General features: G+C 38.9%; 1 protein-coding gene across 2 annotated transcripts in view; it reads right to left on the bottom strand.

Annotated features, from left to right (window-relative positions):
* nfatc3a (nuclear factor of activated T cells 3a) overlaps nt 1-22,829 on the bottom strand; it is a 109,174-nt gene that overhangs the window by 24,757 nt on the left and 61,588 nt on the right. Inside the window, exons 6-9 of one of the 2 annotated variants that reach the window (XM_061964383.2) lie at nt 19,772-19,912; nt 16,070-16,125; nt 14,999-15,125; nt 10,495-11,568 (exon numbers count right to left, since the gene is read on the bottom strand). In XM_061964383.2, the coding sequence (XP_061820367.1) occupies nt 10,495-11,568; nt 14,999-15,125; nt 16,070-16,125; nt 19,772-19,912 (1,398 nt within the window). The remainder of the gene's footprint in view (nt 1-10,494; nt 11,569-14,998; nt 15,126-16,069; nt 16,126-19,771; nt 19,913-22,829) is intronic. The other variant, XM_061964384.2, reaches the window with a different exon arrangement.

The raw sequence follows: 22,829 nt of genomic DNA on the forward strand, positions 1-22,829 counted from the left end.
ATATGTTGAGATAAGTAAGATTAGTTTGTGAGTGAAAGAATGAAAGAATGGATGAGTTAAATAAATACAGAATGTTTATCATGGTTCTTCTTCTTTATACTTTGTAAACACTTTAAGTTTGAAGAGTTTCTTGAAGTTAATCATATTAGTACATTGTTTGATTGCTTTGCTTAATCCATTCCATAATTTAATTCCACATACTGATATTGAAGGTCTTAAGCGTTGTACGTGCATACAAATGTTTTAAATTACATTTCTCTCTAAGATTATATTTCTCCTCTTTTTTTGAGAAGAATTGTTGTATATTCTTGGGTAGCAGGTTAAAGTTTGCTTTGTGTATAATTTTAGCTGTTTGCAAATTCACTATGTCGTAGAATTTCAGTATCTTTGATTCAATAAATAAAGGATTTGTATGTTCTCTATATCCAACATTATGTATTATTCTAACTGATCTTTTTTGTAACACCGTTAATGAATGAAGTGTACTTTTGTAGTTATTTCCCCATATTTCTACACAGTAACTCAGATATGGTAACACTAGTGAGCAGTAGAGAATATGAAGTGATTTTTTGTCTAGGACATGTTTTGCTTTATTCATTATTGACGTGTTTCTTGCTACTTTATGTTGTATATTTTTTTACGTGAGATTTCCAGTTCAATTTATCATCAATCATTATACCAAGAAATTTGGTTTCATTTACTCTTTCAATTTCTATTCCGTCTATTTGTATTTGTGTTTGACTTTCTCTTCTACTGTTACCAAATAGCATTATTTTAGTTTTACTGAGATTCAACGATAGTCTGTTTTTGTCAAACCATCTTTTTAATATGTTAATTTCTTCTGTTATTATTTGTAGTATCTTCTGTGTGTTCTCTCCTGAACAAAACGCTGTTGTATCATCCGCAAATAATACTAACTTTAAATCTTTTGTAACTTTACAAATGTCATTTATATATAGATTGAATAATTTAGGTCCTAGTATTGATCCCTGAGGTACACCACAGGATATATTTAGCGTTGTAGAGGTGTGTTCGCCTAGTTTCACGTATTGTTTCCTGTTCATTAGATAACTTCTTATCCAGTTTAAGACTAACCCTCTGATGCCATATCGTTCTAGTTTTTTTATTAAAATATTGTGATTAATTGTGTCAAATGCTTTAGTTAGATCCATAAAAACTGCTGCCGCACATTTTTTATTATCTATAGCATTGGTAATTTCTTCTGTAATTTCAATTAAAGCCATCGAAGTTGAAACATTAGCTCTGTATCCATATTGATTTTCTTCGAGTATTCTATTTTTATTTATGAAACTCTCTAATCTGTTATTGAACAGTTTTTCAATGATTTTAGAAAATTGTGGAAGTAAGGAAACAGGTCTATCATTTGTAAATTGATGTTTGTCGCCAGTCTTGTAAATTGGTGCCACTTTAGCTATTTTCATTTTGTTTGGAAATTTACCTGTTTGAAATGATAGGTTACTAATATACATTAATGGTCCTGAGATCTCTTCAATAACCTTTTTTATCGTTTCCATATCAATTCCGTTACAATCAGTTGAAGTCTTAGATTTAAATTTTTTTACGATTGTAACTATTTCCTGCTGTGTCACATTACTGAGGAACATGGAATTGGGATTTCGCTCTATGGTATCATTATAGTCCTCAATTGAAACTGGGTCTGGAATCCTTTCTTCCAATTTTGGTCCAATATTTACAAAATAATTATTGAAGCTTTCAACTACTTCCTTTATGTTGTCATTTTTTTTAATTTCCGTCTAAGAAGTATTGAGGGTAGTCCCTCTTAGTGCCATTTTTAATAATGCTATTGAGGATGCCCCATGTTGCTCTCATATTAGTTTTGTTCCTGTCCAATAATTCACTGTAATATTCTTTTCTACATAATCGTAGTATGTATGTTAACTTGTTTTTATACTTTTTGTACTTAATTTCTGCCTCTGTAGTTCTTTGTGCTATAAATTTCCTATATAGTGTATTCTTCTTCTTACAAGCATTTTTTAATCCTTTTGTCATCCATGGTTGATTATTCTTTCTCTGCCTATTACTGAGTTGTATCCATGGACAATGTTTGTCATAAAGTATTATGAACTTGTTTAAGAAATGTTCATATGCTTCATCAACCTCATTTTCATTGTACACATTGTCCCAATCTTGCTTTTGTAGCCCAATTTTGAAAGCAATCATCCTCTTCTCTGTGCACAGTCTTCGAAATGTCCTTTTGTCTTCCATGTTCTTCTTGTAGTTTCCATCATATATTGTAAAAACTGGCAGATGATCACTAACATCGGTTATAAGTAGACCACTTGTAGTGTTATTATCAAAATCATTGGTAAAAATATTATCAATAAGCGTGGCACAGTGTCCTGTAATTCTGCTTGGCTTTGTGATTTTAGGATATAAACTGATGCTGTACATTGTGTCATCAATAGACTTTTGCTTGTTAGGGTTCAATAAGTCAATATTAAAGTCACCACATAAGAAAATTATTATTCGCCCATTGTCCATGTACGTAAGTAGCCTTGATCCATTCTTCAAATGTTTCTATACTTGACTTAGGTGATCTATATATACAACTGATGAATATGTTTTTGCTTTTTTCCTGACATATTTCAATTGTTATACATTCTAAGATATTATCTATAGCATTACAATTGGTAAAGAATGGGTTCTATGGAACAAAAGATTGTGAATCAGTCAAATTTGTGAACAAGGAGGTGGCTGAACTCTGGAGGATCCCTACACCCCCTGGTAAAACAATCTCTGAAGATTTTACTCCAGAGGAGTTTGCCAGTGCCCTCCAGTTGCTTAAGTCTGGAAAAGTTCCGGGGTCTGATTCAATCTGCCCAGAGCTGATAATCCATGCCAGAGCTGTTCTAAAGTCCTGGTTAAACAAGTTCCTATCTTTCTGCATGCGCACACTCAAGCTTTAAAAAATCTGCAGAAGAGCATTAGTGGTCGCCATCCCAAAGCCGATGAAGCCACCAGAGGATCCAAAGAGTTATAGACCTATCTCTCTTTTGTGTATCCCTTTCAAAATCCTGTAGAGGCTGATCTATGCTCGTGTCGAACCTATTATCTATCCACTGCTCCCTCAAGACCAAGCTGGATTTCGGCACGGAAGATCAACCGTGGATCAAGTTACTCTCCTGACTCAAGAAATTGAGGACAGCTTCTCGGCCAAGAATAAAGCAGGTGCTGTGTTTGTTGATCTTACAGCAGCCTACGATACTGTTTGGCACCGTGGCCTTACCTGCAAGCTTTTGCGCCTACTGCCGGACATGCACATGGTCTCTTTGATCATGGAACTCGTCCAAAACCGCAGTTTCACCCTTACCAATAGTGAAGGCACAAAAAGCAGGTTGCATATGCAGACGACTTGGCAATTATGCAGCGTGCAAAAAACTGGCAGGAGTTAGAGGGGTCTCTTACCCAGGACATGGCGACCATATCCACTTATCTCCAGAAATGGAAGTTGAAGCTCAGTGTAACCAAAACGGTGATGGCAGCCTATCACCTTTACAACAGGGAGGCACAACGTGAGCTTAACATCATTGTTGATGGACGTCCTCTACCCTCTGCCGAACCAACAAATCTCGGGATTAAGTTGGACAGGGCACTCACGTTTCGCCAACACCTGGAGTCACTGCGCAAAAAGCTAACAACACGCGTTGGGCTTTTGAGACGACTGGCTGGATCTCGCTAGGGTGCTGGCGGTGTTACACTTCGTACAGCCACCCTTGCCTTGGTCCACTCTGCCGCTGAGTACTGCACACCTGCTTGGTGTCGTAGTGCTCACACTAGTCTCATAGATAAGCCGATTAACGACGCTTTGCGTTTAGTGACTGGATGCCTGAGTCCCACACCAACGGACCATCTTTCCATCTTAGCAGGTATTCAACGAGCTGAGATTTGTCGCAAGAGAGCCACACTGTCTCTAGCACGCAGAGCACTGGAGCCTGGGCACCTTCTTAGAGGACACCGGCAGCTTAAATCGAGACACCCGTTTGTCCCTGCTGCATTGGAATTGCTTAATGACTTTAACAAGTCAAACGGCAGTGTAGCAAACTGGGCGGACTACAAATGGAACATTGAATGGCGGGAAAACTCTTCCAGACTCCATAATTACATCTCTGATGCCAGCACATCACCACCGGGAATATGCTTTCTCAGGCCTGCTTAGGTCAGGCTTAATCGCCTTTGTAGTGGCATCGGGCTCTTCCGCTCAACTATGTGCAAATGGGGTATGGCTTCATCTGCGGCATGTGAGTGTGAGGCCGAGGAGCAGACTGCAGACCACATCATAACATCCTGTTTCATATACCGCCATCCTGTCCCATATACCGCCATCCTAATGGGAATCGTGGTCTAGCAGCTGCGGACGAGAGCTTGGTCAGTTGGCTGTTAAACACTTGCCCAGCTGTATAGTGGTTACACCTCTAATCAACATCTTTATCCAAACGAAGAAGAAGTTACAACTACAAGCTACTTTAATCAAAAATGGCAACAGTGGAGGATTTTAGCAGAGGATTGAGAAAATGAAGGAACATGTTGACCACAACTTCGGACTATACAAACCCCGTTTCCATATGAGTTGGGAAATTGTGTCACATGTAAATATAAACGGAATACAATGATTTGCAAATCCTTTTCAACCCATATTCAATAGAATGCACTACAAGACAAGATATTTGATGTTCAAACTCATAAACTTTATTTTTTTTTTGCAAATAATAATTAACTTAGAATTTCATGGCTGCAACATGTGCCAAAGTAGTTGGTAAAGGGCATGTTCACCACTGTGTTACATGGCCTTTCCTTTTAACAACACTCAGTAAACGTTTGGGAACTGAGGAGACACATTTTTTAAGCTTCTCAGGTGCAATTCTTTCCCATTCTTGCTTGATGTACAGCTTAAGTTGTTCGACAATCCGGGGGTCTCCGTTGTGGTATTTTAGGCTTCATAATTTTCAACGGGATACAGGTCTGGCATACAGGCATGCCAGTCTAGTACCCGCACTCTTTTACTATGAAGCCACGTTGATGTAACACGTGGCTTGGCATTGTCTTGCTGAAATAAGCAGGGGCGTCCATGGTAACGTTGCTTGGGTGGCAACATATGTTGCTCCAAAACCTGTATGTACCTTTCAGCATTAATGGCGCCTTCACAGATGTGTAAGTTACCCATGTCTTGGGCACTAATACACCCCCATACCATCACAGATGCTGGCTTTTCAACTTTGCGCCTATAACAATCCGGATGGTTCTTTTCCTCTTTGGTCCGGAGGACACAGCGTCCACAGTTTCCAAAAACAATTTGAAATGTGGACTCGTCAGACCACAGAACACTTTTCCACTTTGTATCAGTCCATCTTAGATGAGCTCAGGCCCAGCAAAGCCGACGGCGTTTCTGGGTGTTGTTGATAAACGGTTTTCGCCTTGCATAGGAGAGTTTTAACTTGCACTTACAGATGTACTACAACTGTAGTTACTGACAGTGGGTTTCTGAAGTGTCCCTGAGCCCATGTGGTGATATCCTTTGCACACTGATGTCGCTTGTTGATGCAGTACAGCCTGAGGGATCGAAGGTCACAGGCTTAGCTGCTTACGTGCAGTGATTTCTCCAGATTCTCTGAACCCTTTGATGATATTACGGACTGTAGATGGTCAAATCCCTAAATTCCTTGCAATAGCTGGTTGACAAACGTTTTTCTTAAACTGTTCAATAATTTGCTCACACATTTGTTGACAAAGTGGTGACCCTCGCCCCATCCTTGTTTGAATGACTGAGCATTTCATGGAATCTACTTTTATACCCAATCATGGCACCCACCTGTTCCCAATTTGCCTGTTCACCTGTGGGATGTTCCAAATAAGTGTTTGATGAGCATTCCTCAACTTTATCAGTATGTATTGCCACCTTTCCCAACTTGTTTGTCACGTGTTGCTGGCATCAAATTCTAAAGTTAATGATTATTTGCAAAAAAAAAAAAAGTTTATCAGTTTGAACATCAAATATGTTGTCTTTGTAGCATATTCAACTGAATATGGGTTGAAAATGATTTGCAAATCATTGTATTCCGTTTATATTTATATCTAACACAATTTCCCAACTCATATGGAAACGGGGTTTGTAAATTAATTAAAAAGGCGGACTTTCACAAAGTTCTTCGGGTAAACCTTTACCATATCTCTACGGTAAAAGTAAAGTCTGGGGTGAGCAGAAGCAAAATATGCTCTAGAAAAATAAAGTTTTTCGAAGTACTGCAGGGTTGACCCCAACTGGATATGAACAATTTAGAAAATATAGAAATTAAATGAAAAATGAAAGTATGTTCAATCAATATTTCCAACATAACTTCTTACAGTGCTACTTTGATCATATTACGCCTATACTGGCTCACCTGCACTGGCTTCCTGTGCACTTAAGATGTGACTTTAAGGTTTTACTACTTACGTATAAAATACTTAACGGTCTAGCTCCATCCTATCTTGCTGATTGTATTGTACCATATGTCCCGGCAAGAAATCTGTGTTCAAAGAACTCTGGCTTATTAGTGATTCCCAGAGCCCAAAAAAAGTCTGCGGGCTATAGAACGTTTTCTATTCGGGCTCCAGTACTCTGGAATGCCCTCCCGGTAAGAGTTAGAGATGCTACCTCATTAGACGCATTTAAGTCCCATCTTAAAACTTATTTGTATATGCTAGCCTTTAAATAGACACCCCTTTTAGACCAGTTGATCTGTCGTCTCTTTTCTGCTCTGCCCTCCTCTCCTGCGTGGAGATGTTATTAGGTGACCACAGATGACCCGCTAGCTGTTCAAAGTCGAGACCCGGGGTGGACCACTCATCTGTGCATCAGTTGGGGACGTCTCTGCGCTGCTGACTTGTCTCCACTCAAGATGATCCCCTGCTGGCCCCACTATGGACTGGACTCTGACACTATTAACTAGATCCACTCGACGTCCATTGCACCGGTCGGCCAGGGGAGGGGTCCTCACATCTGCGGTCCCCTCCAAGGTTTTTCATTGTATCCCATTGGGTTGAGTTTTTTTCTTGCCCTGATGTGGGATCTGAGCCGAGGATGTCGTTGTGGCTTGTGCAGCCCTTTGAGACACTATGATGTAGGGCTATACAAATAAACTTTGATTGATTGATACTTTGTTTTGTAATTTCCAGCCAGAAGATACAATTGAAATAAAAAATTAAAAATAACTTTTACTCCAAGCTTGTGCTAAGGTAGGATGCGGACTCTATATAAATTTTAATTGATAACCAAAACTAATGTAATTTAATATTTTTGGTTTTATTTTAAAGAAGGACAGCCTTTAGAGCTCGGCAAGATACGTTTTTAAAATACAACTGTTATTTTCCATGTGCATTCACGTTTCCAGGAACAGAGATTGTTTTGAAAATGTTGTCGGCTGTTGATCAAACATTTTCCTTGGTTGTTGTCAAACAAACATAATCTATCAGTCATGAATAACAGCAAGAAAGCTTCAAATATAGCAAACAATTGTATGATACGATACAACCAATGCTTTAGTCTGCATTCATGCAGTTCTGTCAGTGAGTATTTGCTAGTTAGTGAGTGTGAGCAGTGACCTCTTAAAAACACAGAGCTGGGCCATGCTCCATGTTGATACTTCAAAACATGTAGCTGGGCTGGCACACAAACACTATTTTTAGCTACTCAAAGGAAGAGTTCGAATTCCCAGCTGAAATGTGTCACACCAAACTTTTTGTGAAGAGCGCACAACTAAAAAATGTACTTCGGTCAATGTTTTATGTCAGATAAAGCTGCAAGTTAAGACAGAAAGAAAGGAAGAATAATTGATGTAATGGCGTGTGCAACTGCATAAATCCAGCACCCTGATGAACCCCAGTGGATTTTCACACACGACTTATTGACAAGCGCCCCTGTGTTAATTAGGCTGACCCTTGCTAGCACACAATGTAACACCTCCCAACGCAGCCTCACCAGGCAATTATTAACCCTCAACCTGTCCGACCCTGCTTTGAATATGGCAGCGTGCTGGCAAACTCGCCCAGGCTTAGAGTGGTAGATAAGAGGCTTTTTGTAGACAAGGCTTTTTGTAGACGCATACTTCAAAGAAAAAAAAATTAAATCCGTACACTTCATTGCTAATTGTTAAGTCAACAAGTTCTCCCGAGCATCCCAATTAGAGCACACGCGCAGACTGGGTAGAATAACTGCTACAATACACACATTGCATAATAGAACAACACTTTGTTTAGTGCAGGTCTCCACCAAACTAAGTAGCGACGTACAATGGACACCTCTAAAGTTTCACAAAATTGTTATTGTACATGACATTACACAAGTCTTGTGAATATTTTTCAAGATTTTAGCCTCTTTGCACAGTCCCAGGCATTCATCCATCATGCCTATTATTTAAATGTATTGTTTTAAAGTTACAATATACAGTAGTAAACTTGTTTTTAGACATGTATGAAATTTTCGAGTGTATACCAACCAATAAACAACCAACCAATAAATAACCCCAACACCACCAATGACCCAACAGAACCCGACGCTTCAATCTGATCAGCCCTGTGTGTCTATAAAACCTCCAGGCCAAGCACCCTTCGACTGCGTCACCACCACATCAGCCATGTTGTAGTTTTTAGCGCTTCTAAAAACGCTTCAATCTGATCAGCCCTGTGTGTCTATAAAACTTAATACAAAGTCCTCACTTTCTCTGTCAATCAGTAGAGACATTGACAGATGAAATGGTATCACTGTAATCAAGCACTAAGGATTCAGCTAATAGAAAGTCAACCAGCTGCTGATCGGTATTGGATTACAGTACATCACAGGATATGGATTTGTGTTGCTTGTCACATTCCACTAGGGTGTCTTGTTTGAGAGGCTTGCTCACAATAATCGTCAGAGAAGAAAAGCAGACAGTATTGCAACAGCATTTATCGCTCAGCCAGCTTTTGGAGAGTTGTGAATTCAATTTGAGCACAAGGGTAAACTAACAATGGCATTGACTGTTCAGTCTCTCTCAAGGTAACCATCTACAAGTAGTTTAACTCTCATGAACATGGTGTTTTGTCAATGTCTTTTATGGCAGTGCATAAAAAAAGACAAACCATGCACAATCTACCATGTTACTGTACAGTAGAAACTCTGTGGTAGAACACAATGGGCCTGATCTCCTAAGATCCAAATACCACGCGCTAAATAGCATGTGCAATGTATGAAAATTGTGTGTACTATTAGTGGGCGTATTGCGTACAACAGTTGCAAAAGAAGCGCAGCCCGCCCTATTTAAATTAGATTTTTGCATGTAATATCCCACTTTCACGATGGAGACACTCATTTACTGCACATTCATGTTATCATGCCTGTGGTGTTTTTCCATGTTTTAAAATGTGCAGCAGATATGTACTACTTTTTCTGGACGTTTTAGTCTACAACAGGACAGACCTTTTTCACGCGTTGAAGATGCGACCTGGGAAATGCTGGCACAAACTGCGAGCATGTGCTGGAATGAATGTTCCAGAGGCAAGAACATGCATAATTGCAACAAGTTTTTTTCATATGATGATAAAATAAATTAGAAAATGATAGTGCTGAATAGACGATATGTCTAATATATTTATTTTTGACAGTCCATATATGCTGACACATACGTAGGGACAAAGCTGCAGCGCGAACGCCTCCTTTCTCACAAGTATTTCTGCGCAACTGCCAATTTGCATGCACATTTCAGACATGCTAAATTAGCTCTCACAGAACAGTTTTAGTCTTGATAAATCACACTGTGTGAGCTTAATAATTACATTTGCATTTTTTCCTCCTGGTATTATGGCCGTTCTGATGATCAGCATGTAGTCTGCATATTCATGAAAACAGACACGCTAAATGGATTGCGCTCCTTATTTTCCTCACTCTAGAGACGCAATTCTCAGCTTAGTGCGCGCAATCAACACTATCAATAATACACTTTTATTTAATTTTGCATATGAAAACTGAAATTATTTTATCTACACTGTTTGATTTTAATTTGATTACTTTTATGATGATTATATTTTATGATTTTAATTTGAAATATGATTATTTTGTTTTTATTTTTGCCTACTTGTAATTTTATGTAAAGCACTTTGAATTACCTTGAGTATATACTCTACAAATAAACGTACCTTGTTTTGCACATCAAGTTTGCACATGTTTTAATTCACGCAAACCTTTAGTAGATCAGGCCAAATGTTTACAATAGTGTAAATAAACAGGTTGGTTGCTATTATAAAGCCATTATTAAATGTACAGGCAATGCTTTAACATTAACTGTCATACGACTGTAAAAAGATATGTCTCTTACATCATGTTCGACTGTGGTTGAACTGGATTTCTGGAAGGTAATTTTCATTAACCAAAAATTTGAACTCCAAAATGTATAACCTTAGAGGGCATTTAAAATTCATAGAAGTTTAATTTTGATATCTTACCGTCATCAAGCGTGATGTCTTGCAAGCCAATAGAGCGGAAGGTGGGCTCTCTCTCTTCCGGCTCCTGTTTGATGTTCAACCTCTCCCCTTCTGAGTTGAAGGGCCCCTGGGGGCTCAGGGGGTGAACCAAGGGCCCAGCAGCCGTCGGGGACAAGCTGGTCATGACTGGGCTCGCAGCCTGAGGTGAAGGCTGTCCTGAATGTGGATGCTGCATTGGACCCAGGGGGCTGCTACCTGATGTTGGGGAAGAGGAGGTAGGAGACTGGTAGGGCATGGAGTGGAGCTGAGGGGACGACGGCCCAGATTGGGGGGATGGGATCATATGCGGAGGAGGGGCTGTGGACGGTGTGGGGCAGGAGGCCGAACGTTGACTTACTGGGTGGTAGCCCATTGCTCTCTGCAGATGTAGCGGGTGGCTACTAGGAGAGGGCACCTGTGTGGGAGAGCAGTGGTAGCCTCCGAGGTTGTGAAGATGTTGGGACGAGGGGGAAAGCAAGGGTTGCTGGCTCTGCGGAGAACCCACAATGGAGTTTGCGGCTGAAGACACAGGTGTGGATGGGGAGGAGCAAGGGGAGTTGGAGTACACCATCCCCATGCCCATGGGATGGGACGGGGAAATGGGGCACTGCTGAAAGGGCATCCTCTCATAGCTCTGAGGAGACAGGCTGGATTGGCCATTGAAGGACAGGCTGTGAGCGTGACTCTGGCCACGCTGCATGGGCTGGTACGAGGGTCGGGAGGCTGAGGCAGGGAGGGGGACAGGTGAGGAGCTCGGATGGAACGTCATGTGGCAGTCCGCGGGGGGGTGGTGCAAACTGCGACCCTGGAGGTGAGGCAGGTGCTGGAAGGACGGGGAGCCCAAGGAGGGGCAGGTAGCCTGTAGGGGGAGCAGGACAGGTCCGGAGCCTGAGCCCAGGCCATGTGGGGAGGTGGACAGAAGGTTATCTGATGGGTGGCCCTGATCAGGAGAAGGCAGCTGAGCGCGAACCAGACTGGCAGCATGTGCCAGGGGCATGGACATGGGGGGTACAGGGGGATGGTCCAACTCATCTCGGTGCTCCTGTTTCACCATCACTGAAGGCAGGGATGAATAAAGATGGAGGACAAGGTATTGACAGAAGGAGAGAGAAAATAAAAGTCAGCTGACTGCAATGAGAAAAATAAAAAACATACAAGTATTTAAATTTTGAATATTAGTGTTAAATGAATACAGTCCATGGACAAAAGTATTGGGACAAATGGCCATTACACCAATAAAAATTGAAAAGAAAGATAATAATAAATTGTTCCCCCCTTTGCGGCTATTCCAGCTTCCACTTTTCTTAGAATACATTTTACAAGATGTTGAAGAGTTTCTAGGAATTTCTGTCAATTTGTGAGGTCAGAGGTTACTGTCTTACCTGGTAGAGGGCCTGCTGACTCACAATCTCTGTTCTAGTCAATACCAAATGCTTGATGTTATAGTCCCATGTCCACCCATATTTAAGACCAAACCAGCCCTGCAACTCAGCTCAACCCGCACAAATAAGATCTATAGTATGATCTGACCCACACCTGCATGGAAATGCAACTGAATTAAATAAGCTATTTCACAAAAACAAGCTTTTGTCCTCCACCCAAATTAGTCCCCCTGTTCACTTCTTGGTTTTCCACAATCACCTGCCACTCTTTCATGCAGACATTACTGTCCTCCAGAGTTTAGGAACACACTGCAAGAATATGAACTGACTGAACATTCAACAGCCCATAACTACATCTGCAAATAAAAGCCTTGTTTGTAGATCAAACTTTAGCTATTGTGCATGACTCTAGGTTAGCCTTCTTAGCAACACTGTACAGGCATGGTCAATAGATTCAATTCAATTCAATTAAAATCTGTGTTTCTATAACTGGCGTCGCAGTCTTTTTTTTTTAAGAATGGGATCACAAAAATGTTAAATTAAGCAGCCAGCTGTAAGTCACTCTAAAAACTTAAGGCTATTACTGTACATCTGTCTCAGGATGACAAAATATAAACACAAGTACTGTAATTCCTTTCCTTACAGCTTCACTTTTCAGCTTTGTCAGTCAGTACTTCCCATTTGGGTGTCCTGTCTGGTTCAGCAAGCAGATGCTGTCAGTCTCTGGGTGCCATCATGTGAAATGCTGAATGTCCCCAAGCACACATCAGACACAACAAACAAATTCATTGATCACGCCCTGGACTCACCCCATCATGCTTCTAGGATAGAGAGGCAAGGAGCTCAATTGTAGCTTTCATATTATTAACCGTAAGTATATAAGTCTGTGAAAAAAAGGATAGAACGGCATTTTTCCACGTTTTTGTATTGATGTGGGGTACTGATACCACACATATATACTCATAATTTAATGATAGCAGCAGGGGTCTCTGCAGCTCAGCCCACAACAAGGTAGGAACTGTACAAGATTACAATCCCTGCAAGCCCTCAAACACACACAATACAGCAGGTGGTGCCTGCGGTGCCAGCAAACCAGCTTTTACAAACAAACAAGAGTTGTGTTACTCCACTCTGCTGTCATTAGCTGCCCCGACCTGTGAAAAAGAACAGGAACAGCCTGGACAAAGTGGGCAGGCTTAAAAACAGAAACGCAGGCTGGGTAGGGAGGAGGTTTAACGTCACATTTACAAACACACACACACGCACGCACGCACACACGCACACACACACACACACACACACACACACACACACACACCAGGAAACACTGAAGATTGTAGCAGTAAAAACTCAGAAATTAGAAATGATGCAATCATGAATGTAGACCCAACTTTTTTGTTATTAATAATTGCATAAATTCACATGTTATGCATATGGTGGTCAATTTAATTGAATTTTAGAATGAAACTAACGAATTAATTCAGCATGAAAAAGACAAAAAAAGGCGAGAAGTATAAGGAGGATTTTATGAAATAATAATTGTGTCATTGTTACTCTACACACTTTTTCCAGAGAAGACGATTGGTGAAATAGGACTAGTGATACAACAGCGCGCTGTCAACTACGAGTGTAGTTGTATGATTACAGTTTTTTACAGTTGCTAGGACACATTTCTCAATACTTAGGTCACTTTTTCAAAACTCTTCACACAGTTCTCCAAACCAACTTTCAGCTCGTCACATCAGTTCATTTCACTTTCAAAATGCACTAAAACTACCAAATCACTTCATACATGTCTCAAATCAACTCATTCTTCATCACACTTTGTCACCCACAAAACAATGACCAAAAACAACTAACAACAGGTAGCATTTTACAATCTTTTCTTGTGTAAAACAAGGACATCTCTGTTTATAATTAACAGCAAAATATATGTTACTGGAATTAATCAAGACATGATGCAGAATGCTTAAAAAAAAATGATGTATTTTATTATTTAAATTTTTTTTTGCACTGAGTAATTCCAAAATACAATAATTTGTATACACACCATCCACTGATACATTTACAATAGTAATGCTAATCTCCTCAGTCTTCTCCATTTGGCCACAGGTTTTCATCCACATCACATCTAATGTCATCTAGGGCAATACACCTAGGAAAGAATCTTCTGGCATGCCTGATCCATCCCTGGCAATCATATGCTGATATGTCCAGGCATCCAGCATTCATTGCGTCCAGGAGGACATTTGATCATGTGGATGGTGGAATTGTCCAATTGTTTTTATAGCATCTAATTTTATGATTTGAAATATATTTCATTAAAATATTACTGTAGAATTGTAGCAAATTGCTGTCTTATTCAAGTTTGTATTATGTTATTGTTTGGAACTTAAGTTTAACAGTTTTGAAAACAGTATGTAAGCATGTGCAAATTGGCCTGTAAATACACAGAGTTTTGGCGGTTGTTGTGGCGAAGTGAGAAAATAATTAATGTAATTTGAAAGATGTAGTCATTTAATGCATTTTGTGCCAAATCAATGATAATTGATCCTCAGTTTAGCCCATTTATACTTCTGTTGTGCTGACTGTGTGAAGAGTCTTGAAAAAGTGACCTAAGTATTGGGAAATGTGTCTTAGCGACTGTAAAAAACTGTAACGTGGGAGATATACAGTAACACACAAACACAAAGGAATGCCTCCCTAAAAACAGCAACATTGCCTAATATCCGCACATCCATTTTCTACCATTTGTCATAAAAGAGTCCAAATAAGAATAGTGATAATACACCCCACCAACAAGGAAACCACAAGATGTGTATACGTTAGTTTAGTCTATTCTGCGTAAATGTACTAGACTGGCACTCTGATACTGTTGTGGTGTTTTGTTTGTCTGGACTTTCGATTTTGTATAGGAGTAGATTCATTGAATGTATTTTTAAGCTGCAATATAGCTGTATTGCGCAATGTGCCTGTCAAATAAATTAATAAAACATTATTTACAGCTGAGTATGATGGAAGTCTAAGGCACTGAAAATTATAACTACAATAAGTACTCCTACAAATAACAGTATTAAAAATATATTTTTAAAAGCTCATCTTACCTGAAAGGTAAGTGAAGCGTTGTGATTGGCTCCTTTTCCGTTTACCATTGCAGACATAAAACTGCACCTGCACCGCTGAGCCGACTGTCTTACTGTGGTAAGGAGGAACTTCTACCACAATGCATGACTGTTGAAAGAAAAGAGTAACATTATTTAAATTCATTTAGTACTGATTGAAAAAATGTTTAGGTTTTCCAGTTCATGGCCCAAAAGTATATCTTGGACATAAGCACTACATAAACTAATGATGAAGAACACAGATGACATGGATCGACCATAAATACTCTAATTTAGGGGTTCTTAACCTTTTTGACCTCGGAGCCTAACTTTTCCACTACAGAGGGGCTTGGGACCCACTCAAATATTAACATTGAATTAGTAATCTTACTCTTGATTTCCATTGTACTCAATGATTATAACCTACTTACAGTTTAACACGCTAAACCTTGTCAAATTATACGAAACTATGTGTTAATCACAAATATCATCAAGGCTTATGTCAGGCTAAGTACTGCAAAAGAAGGGACTCATAAAAACTGATGAAAATACATTTACATACAATTATGCAGTGCTACAATTAATTTGTTCAAAATTAATAATAAATAATAATGTATGTTTTTTAAGTAAACTGTCAATAAAAATAAAGTGCAAATGAAAATATGGCTTCACCACTTAAGTCAACATTTTTGCGCTTAAGAAACCTCTCCATGGCTTTAGCGCCTGACTTCTTCTCTATGTTTCAAATTGACATTATTGCCACAAGTGGTTGAAAAGTGCAACAGAGTACCGCTGCGGCTCATACAGACCACAGCTGAGAAACAGATATTTTTGGGCAGCCCTCTAGGGGGCGATCACGACACAACACTGCTTAAGAAACACTGCTCTAATAAGTTCCTCTATTAAATTAACCACTCGGTCTCCTATAGTCGCCATAATTACATTCATTAAGTAGTAATTCAATTACTTTTTCAAGAAAGTTACTAGAAACTATAATTAAGTACTTTTCAAAACACTGATAAAAACTGACTCGCATTTTTAGGGTCTAAGTTTAGATAAGGCAGGATTACTCACTCCTTGAGTTTTCTCTCGTACAATTTTGGCCTCCACTTCCCACTGCGGCCGTCCGTCTATAAAAACACAAAAAGTTAATTTCACCATCTGCTCAATCAAATTGGGCGCAGGCAAGCCCTTATTGCAATCTTTGTTACTGAGACATGTGTCATTTTCGAGGCCCAGAAGCCACAAGGAGAACATCATAGTAGCTAGTATATAATCACAATCAATTGTCCAAATAATCATTTGTGTTTGTCTTGTCTGTCTGAAATTATAAAGAGCAGAATGGAATCACAGAATTGCCAGGTTATAGTTTTTTTAAGTTTGGCTAAAAACATTGTTTCGAGTTTGCCTATGATGGATCTAATTATTTGGCCAGACATCTTAAGAAGGTGACACTGACAGGCCCTTGTGGTTGGAAGACTGCAGTCATTGACGAGTTTCTGAGCTACGGCAAATTATTTGAAGTCTGGGGTTTATTAGTGTTAGCACAGGCTCTGCACCTGCGTAGTGTCTTCCTAGAAAACGAGACTGGTTCCCTGTATAATCTTCATAGACATCTCCTGCGACATGTCTGCAGGGAAGTTTCTAACAGAGTGCACAGTATAATATCACTAACTTTTATTGTTTTCACTAATTTGTAGCTATTAACCTGTTGAGATCATCCCGTTAACATTAAGGTAACCGATATTTTAGTTGTGGTAATCCGGTAGGTACTCTCATACACATCGAGACAGACGGATAAGAAACAAATGTAATAGACTGTCTTAGCAGCTGACGGCAGTGCATTATTGCAATGCGTCTTGTTGACATTCAACAGGCTGGAGCAAGGGCCCCACATGCTCCCTCAGACAACAAGCACCAACAAGACGCTCATACCATGCTGAAACAAAGACTCTATTGCCCAGACGTTTGAGTCAGACGGGGGAAATATTCACCCCCTTGATCAAAAAAACAAAACGTTGGACTTTTGATGAAGCAAAATCAGTGAGAAATAAAAGATTGCATGCACTGCCTAGGGCTCTGTCTGTGTTGAAGCACCGTTTGTGTAAACATTCAACCTTGTATAATGAAAACAAGCATACCAATTATGGATTTGATTCTAATGTCTGCTGAAGAATGGTTTACTTTCAAACAAATATATCACACTATACATGAATACCAAGGCTGTGTGCAGTATCTTACAAAAGTGAGTTTGCCATTCGGCAAAACTAATGATACTTGGGATGGGTGTCCTGATGCCACTTTTACCTCAGATGATACCGATATTGGAGCTTTTTGTATTGGCCAATTATGATACCGATCATACAATATCATCACGCATCATACATCATTTTATTATTTTGTGGTGTGGAATGTTAGAAAAAAGCTTGATAAAGTGAAATTACTCAGAAAACAATGGTAGGAGTGGAAAACAATAACTTATTTATTAATAACCATCTGGAATTGACTTATGTTGTCTTTAAGTTAAAGTGGAGTGCAGGGTTTTCCCAAGCTTGCCAATAGCTGGTATTCCGACACGTGACTTCTTCCCAGAGGTGAAAAGCAGTGGTGGTCAACCAAGCTAAAATGGCCATAAACATGTGGCTTTGGGGGTGCGGCTAGAAAACATATATTTAGCTTTTATTTTTTACAAATATTTAAAAACAAGGGGTGTAAAAAAAATAATCGCGATTCTTACTTGCAATGATTAAAAAAAACAGAAATGGATTTAAAATATATGTGTGTATATATATATATATATATATATATATATATATATATATATATATATATATATATATATATATATATATATATATACACACATATATTTTAAATAAATATATATATATATATATATATATATATATATATATATATATATATATATGTATATTTATATATATACACGTTAGGTCAGGAAAACAGAGGCTATATCATCTCTACAAGCCTGTTTCGCAGGTTTCCCTGCTGCATCCATCTATCCATCCATCTTCTTCCGCTTATCCGAGGTCGGGTCACGGGGGCAGCAGCCTAAGCAGGGCTTCCCGAGGCGTTCCCAGGCCAGCCGGGAGACATAGTCTTCCCAACGTGTCCTGGGTCTGCCCCGTGGCCTTCGTGCCCTAAACACCTCCCTAGGGAGGCGTTCGGGTGGCATCCTGACCAGATGCCTGAACCACCTCATCTGGCTCCTCTCGATGTGGAGGAGCAGCGGCTTTACTTTGAGCTCTTTCGGGTTAGGGTTAGGGTTAGGGTTAGTGTTAGGGTTGTTCAATTAAGGACATGTATTATGTATGTCTAGCTTGTGTGCTATTGTGTGCTTAGCTGTTGTGCAGCTGCTAGCTCCTAATAACCTATAGCCTAGCATTTTTACCTGTTGTAAGTTATTTCACTAAATACAAGAAAAGAGCGTTTTTATCAGCGACTTCAGCTACAAAAGTCAATATGCTGATTTCAGATCAGTATCGGATCGGTTCACCCCTAATATTCGAATATACTTTTGAGTAGTCACTTTACAGCTTGCATATCATTATAAATTTACACTTTTGAGTAGTCACTTTATAGCTTGCATATCATTATAAATTTAAACACATGCTTTATTGTCTAAATAGTTGGAAACACAAGTGTGCAACACGATTATGGTGTCTTGCCTACAGAAAAGCATTGTGATAGTAGCATCATGGTCTGGAGCTGCATGAGTGCTGCTGACACAGGTGAACTGTGATTCATTGGGGCAAATTAAACTGGTACTGTAACTATGTGAAGCAAAGTGTAAGTATTTTCCTTTGGAAACTGGGCCGCATGGCTGTTTTAAAACATAACGAGGCCAAACACACATTTTGTCAAAAGACAAAAGGACGGAAGAAGTACATTTTTGGAGTTCAAATTTAGACCCCTGTTCAGAGTTTACACGCTTCCCTTTCACATAGCATTCTTGCCTCTGTTACGCCTCTGACACTACTACCAAAACCAGAAATTCTCCATTCTGTGTTAGTCATATGTTGTCAGAGTCTTGGACTTGGTATATGTTACACTTACTAAAGTCAACTTGTGTTTGTTTTTTATTTGCTCACATGGTTAGTGATCAGTATATAACTGAAACCATTTCTGGTGTCATGCAATGATCACACTACTGTATTGTAGTTAGTGTTGCTAAAAAGGTTGGAAAAAAATATACCACTTCCTTTCTTTCCGTCTAATTTCTTCCATTGCTGCAATTATGCCAATCAGGGCCTTTCTGCACTAAGGCAGGCAGATTAAACAAGATGAGGGGGATGGTTTAAACAAACCTAATCATCATCTTCTTCCACTCCCTGATGGTTCATAGTCTTTCTGCCTTCTTCTACAGTCTACTGCCTTCATGCTTACCATGAGCCCCCGGCTTAGCTCCATACCCAGCAAGAGGTTTTCCCCTCGCTGCTGTGTTTCTAGTCTTGACTGTTCAACCACGCCAAGCTTCAGAGAGTAGCCCTTGAAGAGCCCAAGACATTCATTTCTCTGTGCCTTATTTCACCGTCACATCCAAGAAAGGGTCTCCCACTCACACAACTTGACTTTCAGTCATGCGTAAACTTGATTTTTTTTGAGCAGCAAGGGTGTTTTGGCAGGCAGGGATTCCAATCATTTCACACTTTAGTTGTTTTCTGTCTAAAGTGATCACTTTAGACCACCTGAAAATGCATGTAAGACAAGCAGTATTGGCAAAGCTGCTGTTCACACATACTGCGCAAGGCTTACCAGGGCCTTTCTCCAGGAAGATGACCTTGGACTCTGGGAAGAAGTTGCTCCCAGTTATAGCCATATCTTCTCCCCCGCTGACCAGACAGCTGGTCAGGCTGGACTTTTCAACCTGGGGAAGCTCTTGAGCTGAACGCTGGGCTGGGAGAGATGCAGCAGAGGTTGTAGACAAAAGAGCATGGTCATTTGCTTTGTTGTCTTTGTTAATAAACACATAGGGTATCCACCACACGTAAATGGAAGTAAACGGTAAACCTTGGATGGTAATGGTGTCATCTGCTTTGTATATGGTGTAGTGTGACATCATAGCGATACAAGAGCATCTAATTTATCAATCATTTGTACAAAAAAAAATGAAAAAATATGTAAATGATACAAAAGTCTTAAGAAACCTCTTTCTGTGGTCATCCACATTTACATATCCATACTTGTATCACAGAAGTAACACTACTATGTCACCTAATAAATGTATGATGTACAGTGTACTAAACTGTGCTCCTGTGACCAACAGGCAATTAAAATAATTGAAAAATGGCAAGTTCTAGCTATTTTTCTGCACTTTACAATGAAAACGCAAAAAACTTTGTGCAGTTATGAACTTAACCAAACAAAACTAAAGTGTAGTACTTGGCGCAAACAAGGCAATAAATAGTTTTCAATTAAGAAAAGGCATTTCTTAATATTATTTAAGGACTGAGCGAAATCACTGTTTCAATGTCAGACTTGTATTGAACAGCTGCGGCGTGTGTAGGTCAGGGCTTGGTAAAATGATTTAATTGATTACATATCGGTATATTTTCAATTTAGCAATATTGATTCACCGGCCATGATATCGATTCTTCCCACCCCTACCCATTGTAGTCTTGTGCGTGAAGCAGCAGTTTCATACTATGCTAATGTTAGCTTCCAACAACAACAAAGAAAACTGAGGGACATACTGTACTAGCATTACCACCCGATTCTCCCAAGGCCATGAGGATACACTAACAGAGGCCATTGCAACTTTTGTTGACAGAGGTTTACAGTGAGCCCACACTCACTGGCTTCAAGCGGCTTGTTCAGGTGCTGGAGCTGCAGCCATAAACCGGAAGGTACTTTTGTTGACATCTTCATCTCCCCACACACAGCAGTAAGGTTGCACGTTTTTGAGAAAAAACCTAACAGCAATTTTTCTGCCAAAAAATGTATTAGCGATTCGGTTTTCAATTTTTAGATTGTATTCATTTAAATGCATAAAACAGCTATAATGATAAATGTAAGAACTGTTGCTGAACAACTGCTTTCTGTTCAGGAGAGAGCACACAGAAGATAATACAAATAATAACAGAAGAAATGAACAAATTAAAAAGATGGTTTGACAAAAACAGACTATCTTTGAATCTCAGTACAACTAAAATAATGCTATTTGGTAATAGTAGAAAAGAGCATCATACACAAATACAAATAGACGAAGTAGACATAGAAAGGGTAAAAGAAACTAGATTTTTGGGAGTATTAATAGATGATCAAATGAACTGGAAATCTCATATACAAAACATACAACATAAGGTGGCAAAAAACATTTCAATAATGAATAAAGCAAAATATGTCCTGGGCCAAAAATCACTGCATATTCTCTACTGCTCGCTAGTGTTACCATATCTGAGTTATTGTGCAGAAATATGGGGAAATAACTACAAATGTGCGCTACATTCGCTAACCGTGTTACAAAAAAGATCAGTTAGAATAATACATAATGTTGGATATAGAGAACACACAAACCCTTTATTTATTAAGTCAGAAATATTAAAGTTTGGTGATTTGGTAAAATTGCAAACAGCTAAAATGATGTACAAAGCAAACTATAACCTGCTACCAAAGAATGTACAACAATTCTTCTCAACTAAAGAGGAGAAATATAACCTTAGAGGAAAAAATAATTTAAAACATTTATATGCACGTACAACACTTAGAACTTTTAGCATATCAGTATGTGGAATTAAATTATGGAATGGATTAAGTAAAGAAGTTAAAAATTGTACTGATATGATCCAGTTTAAGAGGTTGTTCAAAATAATAGTGCTTGCAGAGTACAAAAAAGAAGAATTATGAGAAATACTTTCAACCTTATTGAAAATAAGGTTGAAAGTATCTCAGTATGTTAATAATGACTGAATTAATTAATTAATTACATATTACAAAACTGTTGTATACAAATTCATAGATGTTATTTTATTATATAAAAGGTCAGTAAATGATTCTATATATTTGTAAACGCTTGAAGTGAGAAAGGGGTAGGATTAAATAAGCTTTGCTTCTTCCTACTCCTTTTCGGGCATGATGTAAAATGAAATGATATGAAATTGTGTGATGTATTATGATGTAAGTGTGTTCATGTTCGAAATAAACTAAAGAAAGAAAGAAAGAAGAAGTCATGTTGCTTTTAGACTGTCAATCAAAACACTTGTCTCGTGTTACTACACAGAACAAGTAATAATCTTTCAAAAATAGTTGGGTTTACATATTTCACACACATTTTATATTGTAAACTGTCACCATTAAAAGATACTGTACAGTACTACAACGCAAATGGTGTTTGTTATTAGCACATAGACTGCATTGGCTGTAGCGCACACAGTACTGTTTCCTGTAACCACTTTTGATTGGTCAGCAGGCCAAGGATGCAAGGCTCGATAATTCTGATTCAATGTTAAGATGGAGTAGAGAAAACATTTTAAAAAACCTCAGCATCTTGCGATAAATAATTGCAGAAATTAAAACCTCAATGTCGATTAATTGTGCAGTCCTACACAGCAGTATTGCCAAGTGCTACAAAAAAATCAATAGCACACTTCCGCCGTTCACAATAAAATCATTGTAAGTTATATCCTGTCTAATTGTGCTTAATAAATAAGGGTCTAAGAAAAATAGCTTAAATATTTACTATTATTATTTTGCACTAAAAGAAACAATACCAATTGCAATTTGCAGCGATTGAACGTTGCAGAACAAGTACACTTTCACTTGAAATTCCTTTCTTATTGTCTTGTTTACTGTCCAATTTACACATTTGCACTTA

This window comes from Nerophis lumbriciformis, linkage group LG06, assembly GCF_033978685.3.
Source record: "Nerophis lumbriciformis linkage group LG06, RoL_Nlum_v2.1, whole genome shotgun sequence".
Classification (NCBI taxonomy): Eukaryota; Metazoa; Chordata; class Actinopteri; order Syngnathiformes; family Syngnathidae; genus Nerophis; species Nerophis lumbriciformis.